Raw genomic sequence first — 16,823 nt, forward strand, 5'->3', positions numbered from 1 at the left:
CAAAAAGATGATCTTGTGGAAGTTTCTGAAAAGAAGATCTCAACTAACTAAAATCTCAGAACCTGTTATACCATAATGTAGTTGATAGAAAGATCTTCAGATGGTTTCCATAGGAGTGCAGATGAGGACAAGAAGACAACCGGTTGCAGAATCAAAACACCAAGCTCTGATACCAGATGTTGGAACCAACCGTCATGTGCGGAACAAGAATTAGCACTTTTCCTATGCAAATCTCAAGTAGGTAGCAAACAGTAACAGATTTGGTGAGTAAAGACAACGTAATCAGTGACAAGATCAAAGAGAAGACAAGGAGAAGAGAGACACAAGGTACAAGACAATGTAATTGTATTATTATGCTCAACGTTGCAATGGCACAGTAAAACATGAACAACTAGCCAACTTGGTTACAAGATTCTATTTAAATACCAACTAACTTAGGGCAACTACCCTTTCCACTATTTACATAAATAGCCTAAAACCTAGTATGTCCAAATAGGACAGTGTGAATACGTCCTTATTTCCCGTATTCGACAGCACGGACGGTATGACTCGTTTCAGGAGGAATCATATAAAGTAGAAAGGGCAAGATCAAAGTTCTTGCTTAAATGAGGTGGTTCTCCCATGATGCTCAAATCTTCGACGAGATCTAAGTGGAACTACCAGGCGCCTAGGTGGTTGTTTCTGTCGACGGCTCCCAATATTGTACATGGGATGTAAATATGTATGTATAGCTAGAGCACAAGTGGGTTAGCATAGTCATGTTACCCAGATATCTTTGTTATAAAAGAGTTCATTGGGATAAGTAGAGACGGGGTAAAATGGGGCTCATTTCAGTTTTGTTGGAGATAGGGGCCGCATGAGTTTTTGTTGTTTTTTACTAGTTCTAGAGTTGTTTCTCCGGGTTGTAGATTATGATCCCATTGTGGATTCGGGTTGAACTCTATTGTATTCTGTTTGCAAACTAACGCGAAGTAGTGTTTTTTGGAAAAAGAAGAAGAAGTGCTATAATACTCCTTAAAATTAGAAGGGCGTGTGATTTTTCTTCACAATAAGGTAATGGTTGTGTACACTCAAAATAAGCCCACAACTTTAGTTCTAGTTGGGACCTAGTGCACTCTCAACAAGAAATGTTTGAGATTGGTTGTCAATTGGCAGTCATTAAAGTGCACTCCATGTTGTAATTTTCCACCAACCATGATATTGAAAAGTCTTTAATCTTAATTCAATTGTAAATTGAAACTAGGCTTGGTAAATGCATAAAATCTTAGTTTTTTGCCATGCAAGAACATGGCATTCAAAACTATGCGAATTAACTTTCTCATACCTCCTATGCATGATCATATTCATAATCCCCTTTGCTTATTAGTGCCATGCCTCTTCGAATTGGTGGCCAAAGTGGGTCTTATGTTTGTTCACTAAAGGTAGAGCTTGGCTCATATATATGATGGTACATTGTTGAAAGTTCCATGCAACATAACAATCCTATCTTCCATTCCGTGTGAAATTTCTCCTTTAGTGGAATGGTGGGGAAGGGGGCTATCTTTAGTGGTCCCTTCTGAAATACTAACACTTTTCAAATGACAAGTCTTTCTTTCTTTCTCTTTTTCAAAGGACTAATTACTTCTTGTTAGCACACAATTTTCAGTATCATTAATAGGGATACTAATGTTCGCTTTTTGCTAGATTTTCAATCAAGGTGCCAAAACTTTACTCTTCCAAAGCATAAAGTGGTATGTAGCTAGCTACCTTAGTTAGACATTGGGGTGGGTCTATCGTGCCACCCAAAGAAGAATGAGAGAGAAATGGGTCCTTGTTTGATGGACTCCATGGACATGCAGACAAGAGTGAATAGGATCTATGGAGTACCACAAACAAGAGTGAATAGGCTCTATGGAGTACCACAAACAAGTGTGAATAAGGTCCATGGAGTACCACAAACAAGGGTGAATAGGCTGAAAGAAAAGTAAAGTAAATTTGGTTCCGCGATCCTCACACTTTAAAGAGATACCTTTATGATTATGTGAGGTAGTCTTAGAGCACCTTCAGAGGTCCGATGTTGTGACAAGATGGAACCCCCCCAAAAATAATAATAATAATAATAATAAGAGAGAGAGAGAGAGAGAGAGAGAGAGAGAGAGAGAGAGAGAGATCTATATACATATACATATGCTACTCTTGCCATTGCGGGTAGGTGGTGAATTTCATTTAGACATGTTTTTGTTGTTGTCACTTGCTAATAGTATGTAATCAAATGCAGAGGAAAAAAAGGTTGCAGACAAAAAACAAACACTCTTTCCATTGCAAGGCATGTGCGGGCTCGAGAGAGCATGCAAAATTTTGGATACAAGATCAATGGCTTGCTCACATTATGCTTCCTTTCGGACACGACAAGAGATGGGTGAAAGAAGACAAAAAAAAAAAAAAAAGGCCATCTTGGAGGTGTGTCATATCGTAGTATGAAGTCGAAGGCCATGTTTTGTTGGTACTGCCCCGCCACCTCATTCATTATGTTTGTTTCTTCAAAGAAAGAAAAGAGAGATCCCTCCCAGGCACTGAGGCAGGGGTTAATAATAATGGTGGGGTGCATCGTGGACCTATTCCAACCCTTCTTCATCAATGAGCAAAAAGCAAGTATCAACTTTACACTTGTGTTTTTTTTTTTTTTATTGATTTTTATCCCTGTTTTTTTTTTTTTTGTTGCAAATTCTTTCAGCTTTATGAATGAATGGATAAGCATGCGATGCATCTGCATATGTAATGCTCATACATTTTTATATAACTCTGTGCACGCACACTTTGCTTTTTGACTTTATCTTAAGAAGCCCTTTTTATTTTTACCTTAAATGTATTAATGTAGCCACCAGGTCTCTCAGATCTATATACCTTTGTTCATACTACATTCATGTATCTCTGCTCGTTTTTCTTCAACACAAAAGCTTTTGCATCTCTTTTCCCTTCCCTTATACAAAACTTTGCTTTCATTTCTTTTCCTCATACAAACCATTTTCTTTAGCGTCTCAATTTTTTTTCTGATACATACCATACCTGTTTTTGTGGGACTATCTTATTGCTCCTAAACCTCTCTCCAATTTTTCTGTCTTTCATTTTTTGCATTGATTTTCCCTGTTTCTCCCAAGTTTTTCCCCCACTTCTCCCAGCTTTTCCCACATTTTTGTCCACAATTGTTTAGATTCTTCAATTTTGGATAGTCTGCATCCTCATTAAATTTTTAGTCTTTGATTACAAACTGTTAACAACATGACATTGTCAAGTACAAATCACAATGAGGCAGGGGCAGAGTGCATGGCGATGATGATCGGCCGCCACATTCCAAGCGTGGAAGAGAAGATAAGAGCATCTGAATCTTTCCAAAAAGACGTCTTAGTGGCAGCCCACATGGAAGCGCTTCATGATGCTTACATACTAGAGATGGGCTCACATGAACACTCCATGCACAAGATTAAAGTTGAGATTTCAAGCCCCACATCCATACATTCAATCTCATCCTTAAAGCCATCTACATTGAAACAACTTAAGGTTGGCAAGGTTCATCGACAACGAGTTGTCCGAGGTACCCTATGCGTGAACACGCTTTGCACCAAGGTTGGCCCCTCAGGGGCAGGTCAGACCCCGATCGCTGTGAATGTGTTGGAAGATGAAGAAGGTAACGCCACACCTATCTACATCGTTTGCAATACAATGATGAAAAATGATATTTGTAATGTGGACTCTGCTCAAGCTCAAGTTATGTTCCCTACGGGTTCAAAGGTTGCCATTAAGGAGCCTTATCTGACTCGCTTGCCTTATGGAGAGGTGGTCTTGTCAGTGGAGAATAGCACCGATGTGGTGTTCTTATGGGTGCCCGATCAATCACGTTCTGATGATGATATAAACATGGGGTCTAAAACTGACGAAGAAGAATTTAATGCTCATGGCACACTAAATGTCATCAATAATGTGATTTTGGATGTTGTAGATCATGAAGAGACATCAAAAGATTTTGGTTCACTGGATGTGATCAATAACATAGGAGTATGTGATATAAAGAATGTAGATATTGCAGAAAATCAGGAGAAGACACTGGAAGTAGAAGAATTAGTTCATGATTCACTAGCTGTGATGGATAACATTGGAATATGTGGCACAAAGAATGCGGATATTGAAGATCACGAGGAGACATTGGAAGACAAATATTTCGGTCATGGTTCACTTGATGTGTCTGATGACATAAGAAAATGTGACATGAAGGATGTGGATATTGAAGTTTCTGAGGGGAAATCAAAAGTTGAACATGGTCCACTAGGTGTGGTCAAGAATGTTGGATGCAGAACATTAAAGGAGGTGGGTGTAGATGAGCAGGAGACACAGGAAACCGATATCCAAGAAAAATTAGGCCATATTGATGAGGCGAATGTGGTCGACAATGCTCCAAAGTATGAAGCCAATGCTTGTCCTGAGGCTGAGGACACCAATGATGGATCTAAGTGCAAGGAGGATGAAAATAATGTAGTCGTCAACAATGTGGATAAAATCGAAAAGGTCGATGAGCTGACTTCTAACAAAAGTGGCAGTGATCATGTCGGATTGGCTGATGGATTGAATGAGTCCGAAGATGTCATGAAGCCTAGTATTGGAATTGAAGAGAAAGATGAAGATGAAAATGAAAATGAAAATGATAGAATTGGCTCTGGAAATAGATCTGTTGAACATCACGGTGTAGAGATGGAAGATGTGATTGGAAATGGAGATGGAGATTCCAGAGTGTATGATCCGATTGTCCTAAATGGTGTGCGAAGCAGAGATAAAGATGTAATGCAGTATACGACAGCATCGGAGGAGAGGATCTTAGTACAAAAAGAGGAGGAAACTGATGCCGATGCAAGCATTTTACGAACAAAAGGGAATGAACTTTTCACAAGAGGAGAATTTATAAAAGCTGGGGAAATGTACACAAGGGCATTGAAAGCGGCAGCGGCAGTAACAACCCATATATTGTTATCGAATGGAAGTGATGTGCTTGATACTGACAATGAGAGATTGAAAATGGAGGAGGTGCTATGTTTTTCGAATCGTGCCGAGGTATGGCTACGGCTCGGTGATGACAAGAAAGCCTTTGCGGATGCCGATGCAGCAATGGCTGCGATTCATCTCCTTCAAAAGTTCAATCGATCAGGTCAACAACATACCAATGTAGCAATGGCCAAAGCGCTCTTTCGCAAAGGCCGAGCCCTAATGGGTCTCCGGCGCTACCATGAGGCATTAGTGCTTTTCTATCACTTGCAACATCTCTCCAAAGACCCTCACCTATTCAAAGCCATCACCACTTGTAAATCTCGCCTAGCCCACCGAGGCATGAAGAATGGTCGTGCCAAACCCTCACAATGACCACCACCACCATCGTCATGGAAACAAAAAATGAGCATTCCTTCTCATTATCAGATGTAGCTATGTTCAAAAATACACAGGAAAAATCATGTGCCAACCTCTCTGGAAACTACCATCATTGCCCTCAAAAAGCAAAACAAAAAAAAAGAATAATCATCACTTATCACAAGATGTAGATCCTCCAAGAGAAGACGTTATATTTGAACCCAAAAAAGTTAGCGACAATGGTAATTTTTCCCAGTGCTTTAACAATTTGGGAATCCGAAAACCACCTCCTGTTACTTCAATAAATGGTCCATTTTCTCAGCAATCTTTGGATGTAAAGTCATTGTAACGAGTGAACCCAAGTTAATCAGCACCAGTAGTGCTGATTCAGTGAAACTATTGTTGGCAGTTGTGGAACAATTTCAGAATCCGAAAACCACATCTTGTTCCTGCACTTTATCGCATGGTTTTCATGTTTTTCTATGTAAAGAGTTCTCTTTCATTTAATCTCCATCCACCTCTGGCAATGTTTCCGCTTTTAAAGTTATATCAGTACCCAGGTTCATTGCATATGTTCGTATTTGGCAAGGAAGTTTTAAATGACAATGCAATTCAAGACCAACTATTGCTGGTTTTGGCGGTGCCAGGGTCAGGGGGCATATGTCGGCTTTCCAAACTTAATGGATATTATGTGATACACACTCCCAAACTCCAAAATAAAATGCCCTTGCTTATCAAAACATTAATAGAGAGGATCGGCATTGGCACATCAAAGACGAGCTCCTGCACAATCATGAAGAGGATGGGTATTGATACCTCAAAGTGGAGCTCCAGCGTGAAAAACAAAGTAGATCAGTTTAGAGTCTTTATCATCCGAACCAAGAGTGTAATATGTCAGTTGTTTACAACAAATTCATTTAAAGGATTCAATGTCATAACAGTTTCTAAAGTAAAAGATTTTCTATGATGTTTATTCACTTGTTACATCAATGGCAATGTACATCCCAAATTGCTAAGTTTCTTTTAAAAAACATGGTGCTCCGGACCTAGAATTAGGATGTATTATGCTAAGGTAGAATTTACCAATGATCATATGCTGACTAAGGAGAAGTTTACATTAAGGGAGGATGTTGGAAGCTATTATAATATGTGAATCCAAATATAGATCAAATGAGCTATTAGACCCAACAATGATGATCACATCTTACAATGAGTTTCTCACATTGAATATAAACATCATAAATCTATTAACTACTTTCCATTACTTCTATTTGATTTCCCAATCTTTGAAGCATTTGCTTATATTTTGTAGTTCTATTACGCAACACACAATACATCAACATCAAATAATTTCATGTCTTTACTGTGTCTGCATGATTAAAATATTCTATTTTTTGTCTTCATTGAGTAGTAACACTCTTAAACCCCACCCAACACATGGATAACTTGAAGCTAGGGATGATGTTTTGCATTTGGATCTCAACTCAATCAAAGATATCATTAATCAGACGCAAATTATTCCATACCATTATGATAAGTTGCTAAAAATTCCAAGAAATCCTAAAGAGTATTAGTGATAAGTTGATTATCTTTATGAATAATCTTAGAACTAAATTACTTCAGGTTCTCCGGTTTAGGATTCAACCCATGTAGAGTGGACATAGTAGTTTTATGTAATACTAGGAGGTTGCATTAAATATGTCATGAACCTTTACTCTTGTCAATCTGCACGCTTGGACCATGACCATCGTCTCTCTCTCAACGGACTATCACCGTTTTGTTCCTGATGAATTGACCATGATGGCACATAATGTATAGTTTTGGAAGTTAGTTTTACAATAAGCACCAAGATTCAAGAAATGTATTGTTGTGCCATGGCAATGATATCCATTAATTGTTCAATGATTGTCCTAGATCCAAATGCTAATTATATACTTCAATATGCAACAATCATGTAAATTCTGATCTCTACAAATGCTTGATGCTCATACTATAGCTATACACAAAGAGTTTACTTACTATGCCTTCTTGTCGGGGTGCCCGAGATGCTTGAGCCATAGTATTTTGTATCAATTCCATGACCCGAGTTTGGACAAATTCCGAACCTTTTGCCCAATATTCATATGCGACATCTCCGGCCCTCATTGAGAGCTCGTTCAAGTTGCGATCAATTTCAACTTCATGTGTGGCTACCATAGGCCTCAGAAAGGATGAATAAACATACGTAGTTCCCTAAGGAATTAAAACACCAACAGATTAATTAGGTCGAGAAACCAGTATAAGACAAGTTTTGGACATAATCTCCCATGTACAAGGGACGAGATCCATCCCACTTTTCCATCATGTTTACACCTTGCCTCTACATTATGTTCGTAATGTACTTTGGTCAGGAATCGCAATGTGCTAATCATTCGACCATAGTTGGAAATTTTCAAAGGCTTCGAATTGTATGAAAAGAGAAATTTTTCATTTGGTGGATAAGTAGATCAACATACCAATGTCTTTGGAGCCCACAAATAAATGATGAAAGCTAGTTTTGCCTCATTGTAAAAAGGCAACCTGGCTTAGTGGACTGAATTAGTAGTGAATTGAAAACATCCGACTTGTCTTTTCGAAAATGCTTAATACAAAAGGAAATATAATGTATGTGCATAGACATGCGTGTATGGATGTATGTATGTATGTATGTATGTATCAAGAGCATATAATTGGTATGCAGTATGTATGTATGTATGTATGTATGCATCAAGAACATATATAATTAGAATTTAGTAATGTGGTACCATGAAATAAAGATATCCCCAAGCCTCTCTAGAATGGTTACAATGGCAATGACGATCCTGCAAAAAGCATGTGGAAAGGAGTAAAGAAATTAGAATCCAAAATCAATAGAGATTGGAGGTCAAATATGACCCATGAGACCCAAAGTGAAACATTTGTGCAAAGTGTGTATGGAGCTTATTATATTAGTGATTCTCATGAATTTTACAGTTGTAGTAGTCTAGGCGAACATTGGAACTACAAGAGAAATGTCCAAGTAGTAATTCCTAAGGGTGTGTGAAGAAGGCTGCCGACGAAAAAACTAGAAGGTCCATGGTTACAATCCATATCCGTGAATGGTCGCGAGAGGGTTCAAGCACTACAACTAACTAAAATTATGCCTGCATATACTGAATGAGAGAGAGGGTTCACGCCCAAAATTTTGGCTTTTACCCACTAGAGATGGGTAGGCTACTGCTGTATTCCTACTAATACAAGAAAAAAAGCAGGTACCTTATTGATAAAATCTTGAAATCATATTTACTAAAGAAAATCTAAATAGTAATGCAAATTTGAGAGAGAGAGAGTTATAAAGGCATAATAATAGATGGCAATGAAGAAGCGAATAAAATAGAAAAGAGTGAGAGGGAGAGGGAGAGGGAGAGGGAGAGACCAATATTGGCACCAGAATTCGAGTTGTTTGGTGTCGGGTTTTGGGATCTCCACGGATTTGTAGCATTTATAGGCGGGATAAGCATAGCCCAGAGCCATTCTGCACATTCACAACCCCACATTAATAACACAAAAACATGATCCAAATTGCTGTTGTTTGTTGTTGGGTCACAATCGCTGCATTCCATTCGTATGGAACGTGAGTGTGGGTGTAAGATGAGTATTTTTTATAACTCACATCAGGGCTCTGGTTAGAAGAGAACCCATCATTGTAATATGAGGCAATCTGCTTTTTTGCTTTTGCTTCTGCTTTTGCTTCTGGAGAGGAAGGGGAGAGACTCGGGAGAGAAAGCAAAAAGGGGGGAGAGACGGAAAAGCAAGGGACTATGAAAAGACACAAAAGCCAACACCAACAGACACACACCCTTAAATGCCGAACTTTAATCATAAATATACATATATATAAAATGGGTATTTTTTGACCCTACCTTTACCAACGTGACCATTTCATTTATTTTGTCAAGGGTCTCTCGCCTCTCCATAATTTTTCATGCATTTGTATTTTGCGCCCCATTTTCCATGCCCCGACATAGAGCCCTTGAGAGGTTGTCAGCCCGGCCGTTAGATGTCGGAGCCATTTAGTATTTGTTTCATTTTTCTTATTTGGCTTCAAGAAAACCCTCCCAACAAGCCTGGTAGTTGAACACAATAATGCCGGTGCCATTATAAGAGCACCAATTAATCAAGTTAAACATGTCACTAACATTACACGTCATCACTTCTCATCAAAGTTTCACGGGTAAGTTTCGAAAGCTCCCTCATATTCTTGTCATCATTTTCCTTCCATAATCTCCCAATTTGTTTATGGTTTTTCGGCAATTACCTTCAAACGTTTAAGATTAGAATCTCAATTGACGTTGCAGAAGGGTGGTTAAATGGATGAAACAACAGTATGTGTAATTTAGAATTCTACTTCTTACTGATGTAGCAAAGGGGCAGTTAAATGGATAAAACAAGCGTATATGTAATTTAGAATTCTACTTCTTATGACACCCCTCAATTGATTATAAATAAGCCATGGATTGTGATTATTATTTAAAAATTAAAACAAGTAGAAATCTAATGTAATTCAAAGTGCCTTAGCTACAAGGCCACCCTACAAATAGCTATAACACTTGCATGCTATGGATAAGTGTAAAATGCACATCTACCGAATAAATACATGACCATGATTACATGGCAAAAATCTATGACTGCCCTCAAATCTAACACTATAAGAGAAGAGAAATAAACATTATCGACTAATACAAAAAAACCCCAACAAAGTTTTGCCATTCAACACAACTAAAATAAGAGCTAATGGCAAACAACAGCAATACCACCCACAATGTGCAAATACCCAATTCGATCCACAAAAAAGAGACCAATATATAAAACAGTTCAATATGCAAGAAACATCAATAACTCATTCAATGCAAATTACCAAGCCATTTGCATTGCTCTGCATGTAAAACTTAGTAAAACACACTTCCAGAGAATGGGCAAAACTATATATACATACCCCTTTAGTGCATCTCACAAAACTAATGAATTGGTCAAAACGCAGAATTGAAACTAAATGGCTTTTTTAACTTTGCTTGCCCTTGGCAAAAGAGTCTATTGTTTCAAGCTGAATGAAAATTAGGCAGCTACATATACTCCTCCCTCCTTCCATTCCACAAAACTAATGAATTGTTTAAATCAAACAACAAAAAATGACTTCTTCAACTTTCGTTTGCCCTCTTTCAGGAAACACGTTAATACTGTAAATAATGTGCATGTCAAGTTACTATGATACACTCATGCCAGCAAGCAATCCCCAAAATTTCTTGAAGCGTAGATTCGCTTCAGTCAAGACTACCTTCCAAAAAGCATCCTTGGTGCAAGAAAGGCAGCCATTCACTCATTCATTATCACTTGCCAAATACACAGCAATCTGAAATAGCATAATTTTACTGCAACCACTCATTCAAGATAGAAGTCTGAACAGGTAATTGGTGATGCAGCTCCAGTCTTAGAACTTATTAATCTGTGTCTGAACCTGAGATCCATGAGCCTATGGTTCTCCTTTGCACGCGTGATATCAATTTCACCTTCAATAACATCCCCCAGTTCATAAGGCACAGGTGGATGTATTAGAAAGACCTGGAAAACGATTTCCAATTTTAGAACCTGATATATGGTCATTCACTTCAAACCAGGTTAATTATTTCATTCATAGCATAGTGTTCATCAATATCATGATTCATGTTCTTCATTTTGACGAATAGGTTTAGTTGTTCCATTTATGGAGTAGTGCTCATCAAAATCATTATACCTGCTGACCCCAATGTGTCGAATCATGCACACTCGGGGCTGTTGTCAATTCCACCTCCTGGGATGCCGGATCATTTGCATTCCCCTGATAATTCTCAAGTAAAGAACTCAATACAACTATTGAAACAAATGGAGCAAAGAAAGACACAAGAGTATAAAACCTACTCGAAAATGGACATCGAACCAGCCAGCAAAGCCACATATGTTTGAATCACTCTCCCTTAAAACTGACCGGAAAGGGGCATAGACACCAGAAACATCAGCAAGTGTAGCAGTGAGACAATCTAGCTCCTTCACAACCACTGGTGTTCCAATAATTTGGTTCGGATGGAGGTTATTCCATAGAGCAGTCTGCAATAATTAGAAAACGATGACCATAAGATATTTGAAAATTACCACAATCAAAAGACCCAAACTTCATAAAATACTATGAAGCATTTAACAAGCAGTTTCATCTACAGACAGCTATACACTAATGGCACAGATCCCCAAATATATGGCCACAGTTGCTGTATGCAGTAATAATATACTTCATAAAAGAAACATGGGTTATGATACCATTAATTAGGAATCATGCAGTGTGCAATGAAACCATTAATTTGGTTTGACGCATGTTGCAGAAAACATATTGACTGCGCTGTGAGACAATCGTATATATTTATTTAGAACAAAAAGAAAACATTTTCATTATGTCTGAAAATCCAAATAGCATTATATTACAGCCTCTAACCATTCTTTCTTATCTTTAAAAGGAAATGAATTTATTTCACTAATATATTCTTTGTACTCGTTTCCAATACTTCATTATTTTTCATGACAGCATCAGTTCTATTTACACATCTCACTTAAGTTTTGCTAGTACTGCAATTGATCTCAAATAAAATCATACTAAAACGTCTAGCCATGCTTTGGTTTTTTAAGGGTATCCCAGTGAGAATATTCTTTGTACAATTTTTCCCACCAGTATCAATTCTATTCGCAAATCTTGCCAACCACCTCAGCCCACTACAGCAATTTCTTGATCTTGCTCAGTTAAGGTAAGACACGCATTATGCTTTATTATACATTGGTTTACCATCATAATCACAAGTACTTCAGAATATATTTCTATATGATCTTACTCTCCAACTCAGCAGAAACTCAAAACATATTTCATGCTTTTAGTGCTTACACAGTATAAATCAGAATAGTATATGTATCAGTACGGAAACTTTACTCTATTCCTGAGAAAAAACTTTACCTTGAGATAATATTTCTCCTGTTCTTCACGAAATGGATCCGTAAGAATTTTCATATTTACGCCATAATATTCCTGAGTATCTTCAGTAAAATTATCCCAATCATCCATTGTATTTTCATAATCTTGCATTTTTTGTTTTCCAAGGCCTGATCTCATAGGAGCTATCCACATTCTTGCATGGCTAGGATACCTGGCAACATAAACTTGTATCAAACCACAAAAATACCCTTCTTAGATTCACAATGTTAAAATTCTAGGCATGAAAATTTGTTATGTTATCTGCTTCCTCTACAAGCTGATCAGATGACTGTATTGCAAACAATACCAATCAGAGATAAATGAAGAAAGAGTAGCTATATTTTAATATAAGCTGTATTCATAACCCACAACTGTTTCTGAATAGCTCACTAAATATGTAATTTTCTATTAGAATGACTCAGACCTTGATAGGTTGACATGGATAGAAAGAGACAGCTTTAGCACATATAGAACGCTAAAATAAACTATATAACTTCAATAAAAAAATCAGCTGTGCTCTAAAACGTAGCTTGTATGCACGAAAATTCTATTCAATTAACCTTCCATCTATCTGCCTCCTTGTGTGTCCAAAGACCTAACTTCCAGGAGGAGCATAATAATGGATTGCCCGCCAAGAAGCTCTTTCTTATCAAATCATTTGTAGCTCTTAGTAAGGAATCCGGAATCCGGAATCCTCCACACAATTTTTTGTTATTGGAAGTTAAATAAAAACTCTTTCAGAGGAAAGTGAGGTTACTCACATCATCCCGGTTGGTTTCAACCACCTATCACGAGCATAAATCACAGAATCAAACATAGATTCACGTATGAGAAAGTAGCCCATCCATTCCGATATGATGACATCAACTGCAAAGAATCATGAAATACAATATTAGAAAAATCAAAGGGGGAATTTATGATTTCAAGAAAATTAAACCTAACTTCTATACCTTTCTCTGGTATATCAATGTCCTCAATAGATCCCTCAATCACTTCAACAATGTTCTCTACTCCATTTCCAGCTACTAGGCGTCGAGCATGTTCGGCCATTTTTGTAGCTTCTACAGCATAAACCTTCTTGGCACCTGCCTGTGCTGCCCAAATAGCTAGAATACCACTTCCTGTTCCCACATCCAAAACAATCTTTCCGAATAAAAGGTAGTACATATTACTCTCTTGCTCCCTTTCATCTCTCTCCTCTCTCTCAATTGGGACGTTCACTAGGGCAGAATACACATCAAAAGTGACTTACTAGCTCCACACACTTTTCATCACCAAAACAAAAATCAGGCAGGCTGAAACATGTTATATGTTGCAATATTCATCAGGAAATAATTCAAATATCAAAAGCCACAACCAAACTTCACATACTCAGCATCACCATAAAAAATGTTTCAGGCAGGCTGAAAATTGAATCACCTGAAATGACTTGAATGTTTCAGAGGCATGTGAAACACCCCTCGTAAACTGGATATGGCCTGTTGAAATATTTCTAATATATAAACTTCATATGTTTATGTTACAACTTGCATAATACAACTCATATAATTTTCCTTTTTTTTCCAGATTTCGAAATATTATATTATTAAATTTTATTTTCATTTGCTTTTGTCTGACATGTATATAGATATAGGTATAGACAACTGAAGTGTCTGATATATTTATATACATAGCCATATCACTTTAGCTCCTTCCATTATATGATATATATATCATATAATGACAACTGAATTGTCTGATAAATTATATACATAGCCATATCACTTTAGCCCCTTCCAGGATTGAAATAAGCATTTCAAACATGAAATTGTTCACATTGACTCCATACACATTGCAAAATTGTTTGGCTTTGGTCCAGTAAACCATATTTTACCTCTGACAATGAAAGATGATAATAAATCTTTCTATTTTTTCTTTCTAATCAATATAACACCAGTGCACTATCCATACTTGAGTATACATGTCACTGCAATCGATTGTAAAGATATAGTTAAGCAATATTTGGAGTCACGCATAGAAAACTTCTGAAAGGTGCAAACTTGCTAAAATGTGTTCAATGTTCATTCGGACAAGGTAAGCAATATACTTGTCAATTCCATAATATGCAGGGAAGGGGCAACGTAATGATCTTCTTGTGAAAGCCTTTCAACAAAGTCATCATTACATGTCACAACTTGCTAAAATGCCTTAGATGCTCATACAGACATGGTAAATTACTCTTCACCTCTGATTCTGCATAAGCACCCTGTACATGATATAATTCCATAGTACACACTCATAGCTGGTATAAGCTAGTATTTCTGTATCTGGTTGTCTCATAGTTCATTTACCTTTTTGCAATGTATACACTACATTTTACTTCCTTCCGTTTTTTAATCTCATAGGTCATTTGACCTATTGCAAACATCATTTGTCACGTTTCATGTCTCTTTCTCTGTTCTTATAGGTTATTTTGGTCTGTCTAGATGTTCATGTCACATTTCATTCAATTTCTCCCTCTCGCAAGATATGTGATTTAGGCCTTTCAGAACATTAACATTATCTTCGATTTCATTTTGGCTTTCTCAGGTCTCTTTGATCTACAGGCTTCAATATATGTGTAACACTGAAAGAAAAACATGCAAAATGTATGCAACAAACATGGCCTAATTCATTCATGTCAATATTAAGACCATGTACTGGAAACCACTCTGGGATACATTCTATCTCCAAATAATGATGTCAAACTGGGTACAAAATATAATGTCCTTGTGAGAAATGGTGTTCCTGTGATGATGAACAAACTCATCACATGGGAGCTAATCTCCAGTGTGCCAATACAGAAATCCATAAACATACACTGGTCGTTATAAAATAAATGCAGGCTACTTATGCTGTAACCAAATCAATTCCCCATAATTAATAGTATCTGGCGTGTGTAACCTGCATGGGGGAGAGCACAGGGCTCAGTTCCACATCATGCAAACAAGGGCAAAAATTACCAAACAATGACTCTGAGACGAGTGGTATGTTATCGAAGGATCTCTCTCTATCAGACTGTTGATTTGGTCGTTTATATTGTAATGCATTGAAGTGTAAAATTGAGATTACCCAAATTCAATTCACTCCAAAGAACTCAACCCCATCCCATAGATTGTATTGGTTTCCGTATAAATTAATAATCTCTCTCATTGGTTATTTTAATGTTTAGCAGACGGGAATATCACATTTTACTTGCGATTCACCTCTCCCTCTCCTTCTCAGCTGCATTTTTTCTTTGCTCCAGAACAAACTGAGGAGAGAAAAAACAAAGGCAAAGAAAAGAAGGACATGCAAAGAACTGAATGGAAAAAAGTACAGGTTATTCATCTCGTTCATCTATGGGATGAGAATAGAAAAAAATCATGCGAAAATTTAAATGAAAGCAAATATTCGAAAAACAAACAAGCAAACAAAAAGTCCGGCACTTCTTTCTTGCCCAACAACACATTAGGTTTTTGCGATGAATCCAACAAATGAAGGGAGAAACAGCTGCAGAAATTAGCGTTGCGAGAGTGAAAAAATTAAAAATCTATTTTTATCACTTCCTTGCCTTGTCTTTGAAGTGCTTGGGATTCTTGAAAATGGAGTTATAGTAAGCATCCATACGAACTCGATCAGAGAGCATCTCCTTCTGATGGTACAGGAAAGCATAGGTACAGAAATAGTTAGCGAAATCTGCTGCTTTGTCCACAGGTGGTGGAGGAAGGAGACCGGGGGGAGGAGCTCCGCCATCGCGTCCGTTCATGACTTCTCCTGTTTCTTTTCTTTTCTTTTCTTCCTTCGATCGACCTTCTTCTGTTTGCTTCGATGAGTCTGAGTAATGTAGGCTGTAGCTAGGGTTTACTGGTGGTGTCAACAGAAACGACAATGAGTGGCGTATTAGGGTTTTCTTTCCCTCTCATATGCAAACTCAAACTCAAAAGCTCGAGGGGTATGCGGCGCAATTTCCAAAACCTTTCATAGAAGGGGTATGTATAGTTGGCAATTTTCAAAGCCTTTCATAAAAAGGGTATGGTCGGCAATTTTCAAAGCCTTTCATAAAAAGGGTTATGGTCGGGCAACTTCCAAAACCTTTCATAAAAAGGGGTATATGGTGGGCGATTTTCAAAGCCTTTCATAAGGGGGGAGAGCAGACGGGGGGGTATTGTGGGCAATGTCAAAAATCTTTCCCAAAGGAAGGGGGGGCCAAGGAGAACCATTTCATTTGTGCCTCAAACCAAAAGCACTCACAAACTTGGTTGGCTCCATCATCGTCGCCTCTCCACAATACTCCTCCCTCCTTCACAACTAGTGTCGACACTTCATAGCTCTCATACCACGTTATATATTGTATGGAACCCGAGAGGATGCACACGCACATATATTAACAAAAATGGAGAAAACTAAG

General features: G+C 37.7%; 3 protein-coding genes across 5 annotated transcripts; 1 reads left to right on the top strand and 2 right to left on the bottom strand.

Annotated features, from left to right (window-relative positions):
• The first annotated feature begins 3,209 nt into the window (after nt 1-3,209).
• LOC147862009 (uncharacterized) lies at nt 3,210-5,859 on the top strand. The gene has a single exon (XM_087322490.1). It carries the CDS (start codon nt 3,259-3,261, stop codon nt 5,383-5,385), a length of 2,127 nt encoding a protein of 708 aa, XP_087178616.1. The 5' UTR covers nt 3,210-3,258; the 3' UTR covers nt 5,386-5,859.
• Nucleotides 5,860-6,928: 1,069 nt separating this feature from the next.
• Nucleotides 6,929-9,146, bottom strand: LOC147862010 (HVA22-like protein i). 3 transcript variants are annotated; one of them, XM_087322033.1, is made up of 6 exons: nt 9,041-9,140; nt 8,804-8,902; nt 8,154-8,210; nt 7,866-7,929; nt 7,390-7,602; nt 6,929-7,153 (listed from the first exon to the last, which is right to left on the bottom strand). In XM_087322033.1, the coding sequence occupies exons 1-6, from the start codon at nt 9,070-9,072 to the stop codon at nt 7,091-7,093; spliced, it is 528 nt and encodes a 175-aa protein (XP_087178159.1). In that variant the 5' UTR covers nt 9,073-9,140; the 3' UTR covers nt 6,929-7,090. The 3 variants fall into 3 exon arrangements, with proteins under 3 accessions (XP_087178159.1, XP_087178160.1, XP_087178162.1); XM_087322034.1 differs by having other exon boundaries at nt 6,929-7,280; XM_087322036.1 differs by lacking the exon at nt 7,866-7,929 and having other exon boundaries at nt 9,041-9,146.
• A 1,401-nt stretch (nt 9,147-10,547) lies between these two features.
• PRMT10 (protein arginine methyltransferase 10) lies at nt 10,548-16,241 on the bottom strand. The gene is made up of 7 exons (XM_087322575.1): nt 15,987-16,241; nt 13,366-13,558; nt 13,177-13,282; nt 12,398-12,587; nt 11,323-11,508; nt 11,159-11,242; nt 10,548-10,986 (listed from the first exon to the last, which is right to left on the bottom strand). The coding sequence occupies exons 1-7, from the start codon at nt 16,179-16,181 to the stop codon at nt 10,807-10,809; spliced, it is 1,134 nt and encodes a 377-aa protein (XP_087178701.1). The 5' UTR covers nt 16,182-16,241; the 3' UTR covers nt 10,548-10,806.
• Nucleotides 16,242-16,823: the final 582 nt, after the last annotated feature.

Source organism: Azolla caroliniana, unplaced genomic scaffold (genome assembly GCF_043228905.1).
Source record: "Azolla caroliniana isolate FFs.n. ecotype wild unplaced genomic scaffold, voAzoCaro1.0.p SCAF_7, whole genome shotgun sequence".
Classification (NCBI taxonomy): Eukaryota; Viridiplantae; Streptophyta; class Polypodiopsida; order Salviniales; family Salviniaceae; genus Azolla; species Azolla caroliniana.